Raw genomic sequence first — 4,022 nt, 5'->3', positions numbered from 1 at the left:
AAACCTCTGGCCCTTCAGAGCTTCCCCTTGGGCTTGATCTTCCCTGCCAGGGTTTGAGGAGCAGCTGAGAGAGACTTGTCTTCCTCCCCTGCAGCACCCTTTATTGCACTGAAATGAACTGACATTCCTCCTCGTGTGTTTTTTTGGGGAGAGCCGTGACTCCCACCACATCCTGTCCATCCCACTGGTGGTTAGCTGGTGCCCAGTGGCTAACTGGGATAGCAGTGGGCTTGCTCCACCTGGCTGGCTCCTTTTTCTACTTGCTCCACCTGGCTGGCTCATTTTTCCCCTACCTGGGAAAATCACTTGGGATGGAGAGAGGAGAGGCTTTCTCTGAGAGGCAGCATGGCAGGAGGGTTTCTCTGTGTGTGTCGTGATTTCTCAGCAGGGCTTTTCCTTCCCCAAATCACAGGGATATCACTGTGCTGGGCTAGGATATACAGTTTGGAAAGTTTTGAGGGGAAAAGACGCCAGAGACATGGGAATAAGGAGCGCTCTCTGTGCCGGAGGGCAGGAGAGCTGCGTTCCCCTTTCCCTGCCGAAGGGCACCGCTGGGGTCTTAGGAAGACTTTTAGGCAAAGTCGGAGCGCGTCACGGAAGGGGGATTATTTCGGTGTGAAGGGCCCGGAGGTGTCGGGGAAAGCCTCGGCGAGGTTTGCGCTCCGCTCGGCCACTCCTCCTCCATGAGAGCGGCACAGCCCGGCCCTGGGCACTGCCGGGTGGGCGGGAGCTGGGTGCCTGTTCGGGGCTGGGTGGCTTCGTGAAGGCGGGTGGCTTTTCGGAACTGGGTGGCTTTTTTTTTGCAGAGAGCTCAGACATCCGTGCATCGTGTGCCGGCTCGTCGGGGCGCCGCTGGTGCTCCCCTCGGTGCTCCGCGCTGCCCCGCCGGGGGATCCGCAGGGATCCGCGATCCTCCGGATGGCTGCGGAGCCAAGAGCCCCGCGCCCGCTGCCGCTGGGGGTGGCTGCAGCCCTAAGGATGCTCTCCCTTCTCCCTTTCCTAGGGGAAGAGAGGACGGCGCCGTAGATCCCGCCGAGCTGCCGCCTGCTCCGCCTGGACCGACAGGACGGGCCGTAAGTAGCCGTGACTTKCTGCCAGCTTATCCCCGCCCTGCCGGGACCGGCTTCAGCCTCTGCCACTGCCGGGGATGCGGGGAAAGGTCTCCCAGAGATGGGGATCCTCCTCCCCGCGTGGGTTAACGGAGCTGGGGGTGCAGAGTGATGGGCCGGGTTGTTTGCTGGGCATCTCCTCCCGTGCCGTTAACGTGGGAGGAAAGGGCACAGGGGAACCCGGGGGATTCAGTGCTGGCCACATTGGGCTGTGGGGTTGCTCTGTGGGGTTCTGCTGCTCTGAATCTGTGCAAAACAGGAAATGGAGGAGAAACCGCCAGGCTGGGGGGTTGAGATTGTACATGAGCCTTGCAAGGGGGACGGTGACTGCAGGCAGCTTCTGAGYCCCCAAAAAGGGATCCCCGGAGTCAAAAGCCACTGGGATGGGAGTTGCCTGCGGGATAACTCCGCCTGGGGCTTCAGGTCCCTTTATTTCTCACCCCTTTTCTGCGAAGAGCTGGGGCAGTGCTGCAGTTTAGGTTGGGGATGGACTGGAGCACCTCCGTGGTTTAGGTTTTACCTTCCAGGACTATGAGGGAGCGCTGCTCCCTGTGGATGTTCTGCTTGCTGCTCCCGGGGGAGTGGGGAGAGGCTGCCTGCACCCTGCCTGCACCCCCAGCTCGCTGCCTTCCCCTTTCTGCTGCTTTTTGGGGGGATTTAGCCCAAGCATGGGTTCAAAGCTGTGCTGCCAAAGCTGTTGTGCTGCCTGCATCCCTGGGTGGGATGGGGACCCCGGAGAGTGAACACAGCACCGAGGTGACAGTGGCACCAAACCGGGGCTGGACGGGGCAGGTGGGAGAAGGGTGTGACTGAATCGATGTCTGGGAGTTAGAAATGAAATCCCACAGGTCACATTGTCACTGCCCTTGTCTCCTTAATGTCACCCCCTGGCTGGCTCCACTCTCTTCAGTACCTCAGCTGTCACCTCCAGGGTGTAGCGAGCTGCATCAGCAAGGAAGGGGCTTTATTTTAATKTTTTAAATAGCAAAAGAGTGATTAGTCCTATCTAATATAAATAATAATATATAATCTCTAATACTGTGGCTTAACTGTAGCCCTGTGATGGCCCGRGGTTACCCCAGAGCTGTGGGATGCTCAGGTGTACCCACACAGCTCAGGCTGTAGGGAGGGATTTGTGACCCATCCCTGTGGTTTTTCTGCTGTGAGGATTAAAAAAATTAAAATTAAAAATAGGGGGAGAGGAGAGAATGGAGTCAGTGCTGGTCTGATTCGCTCCAGAACATATTAAAGCTCACAGTGCCATAGGAAAGCAGAAGCAGCCTGGATTTATCCCAGGACCTGCCATTGTGGAAATACTTGTTGTACCTGAGCTTATTCGCTGTTGCCACCTTCAAAATTGCAGCCTGGTCATGGGTAAATGTTTTGTTGAGGCTCACATGCCAACAAGGGGTTGTTTTCCCCTATCTTAAATCTTTGGCTGGRTTGTTGTGTGCCTGGGATACCAGGGCTAAGGAAACAGCTCTGCCTCTCCGAGTAAGAGGCAATTAAGATTCCTTTAAAGATTCCTTTAAAGTGACTCGCAGGGCTCTTAAAATAGGATAAATGTGGGTATCAGTGCACAGGCTGGGCTGGCTCCATGCCCTCTGTGTGGCCATGGCCGATGTCCAGTGGAGCTGATATTTGCAGTGCTGTGTTCTCATGACCCTCTTCATCCCCCCAGCCCAGGACAGTGCAGCTCCTGCTCTTGCCATCGCTGTGCTCTGCTGGTTTTTGGCATCCCTTGTCCCCTCCCAGCATCTCTGGTCCCCCCTCAGTGTCCCTGTTACCCTACCAGCATCTCCATCCCATGCAACATCTCTTGGAGGTGTCTCAGACCCAGACCCCACTGCCTTTTGGGTTTGTAATGTTGCTTGCTGCAATCCCACAACGATTTTCTTCCCAGCTTGGAAAAGAATTTCCCTGAGCTCTGGGAGCTCACAGCAGCTGGGACGAGGAAGGTTTGGAGTGCCAGGCTGGGGATTTGGGTGTGTGTGATGCTCTGCCAAGCCCGGGCAGTGYCTGCAGTTGGCTGGATCGTTTCCCTGCAGGATGGCCCCCGGCTGCCTCCCAGGTTGTGCTCAGGCTGCGGCAGGCGRTGGCTGTGCTGGGGCAGGGTGTGGTGTGGGGGCTGAGCCGGTACCTGCCGGGCTCCTGCGGCGATCCCAGCCCTGCAGAGCACGGGGCTCCCGTGGGATGGGGGTTTGGGATATCCCGGGGCTGTCAGCTGTGCTCTTGGGGATGGTCCTGGTTGTTGTCCTTCAGGGATCTGCTCTGCTGGCTCCTGAAGGCTCCCTGAGCCTGGAGAGCTCGGGGGAGATGGTCTGGCTGGGACTGAAGGGCTCTGAGCTGTCCTGTCTGTCTGTCTGTCTGTCTGTCTGTGTCCCTTTGGCTCCCACTGCCAGGAGTGAGTCCCTAGAGACTGTCCCTTCCTCAGGCGCTACCCAACTCTCCTCCAGTTAAAAATAAAGGCGTGTTTTTTTGGGATAAACTGTCAAAGATGCTAATTTTTTGGTGAACATCCTTCCTACCCAGGGAAGCTGGACCAGGCAGTGGGTGGCTCCGTGTCCCGTGGGCACGTGGGATGGGGCGGTGGGAGCACAGGAGAGGTGTCCTCGCCTGGTGTCACACTTCTCCCAATCCGTGGGTTACCATGGAAACGTAAAAGTACTAAGAGTTTTTGCTGCATGGCCTGCTGGTCTGTGCTGCTTTGCCAGGATGGCCTGGGATCACCATCCATCCATGCTGGGATGGTGTGGGGGGATTTATAACCACTCCCCACCTCTTGCATGCCTTTAAATTCCTCTTTTCTCTTTGTTTTGGGGGGCTGGGAACAGCTTGGCAGGTGCTTGCTGCAACTTTGTAGATTGACTTAAATGTAGAAATGTTGGGGCTATGAGGGCAGATGGGGATGGA

At 56.9% G+C, this 4,022-nt stretch overlaps 1 protein-coding gene across 1 annotated transcript in view; it reads left to right on the top strand.

Annotated features, from left to right (window-relative positions):
* Positions 1 to 4,022, top strand: part of ST3GAL4 (ST3 beta-galactoside alpha-2,3-sialyltransferase 4) — a 13,822-nt gene continuing 9,800 nt past the window's right edge. Inside the window, exons 1-2 of the mRNA XM_057382037.1 lie at positions 1 to 364; positions 1,004 to 1,073. Of these exons, the coding sequence (XP_057238020.1) occupies positions 312 to 364; positions 1,004 to 1,073 (123 nt within the window). The 5' untranslated portion in view covers positions 1 to 311. The remainder of the gene's footprint in view (positions 365 to 1,003; positions 1,074 to 4,022) is intronic.

The sequence above is a fragment of the Malurus melanocephalus genome, unplaced genomic scaffold, assembly GCF_030028575.1.
Source record: "Malurus melanocephalus ecotype Western Australia unplaced genomic scaffold, MMel_1.1 scaffold_548, whole genome shotgun sequence".
NCBI classification, from domain to species: Eukaryota; Metazoa; Chordata; class Aves; order Passeriformes; family Maluridae; genus Malurus; species Malurus melanocephalus.
The sequence above is the reverse complement of the archived record's forward strand: the minus strand, read 5'-3'. Positions and strand labels throughout refer to the sequence as shown.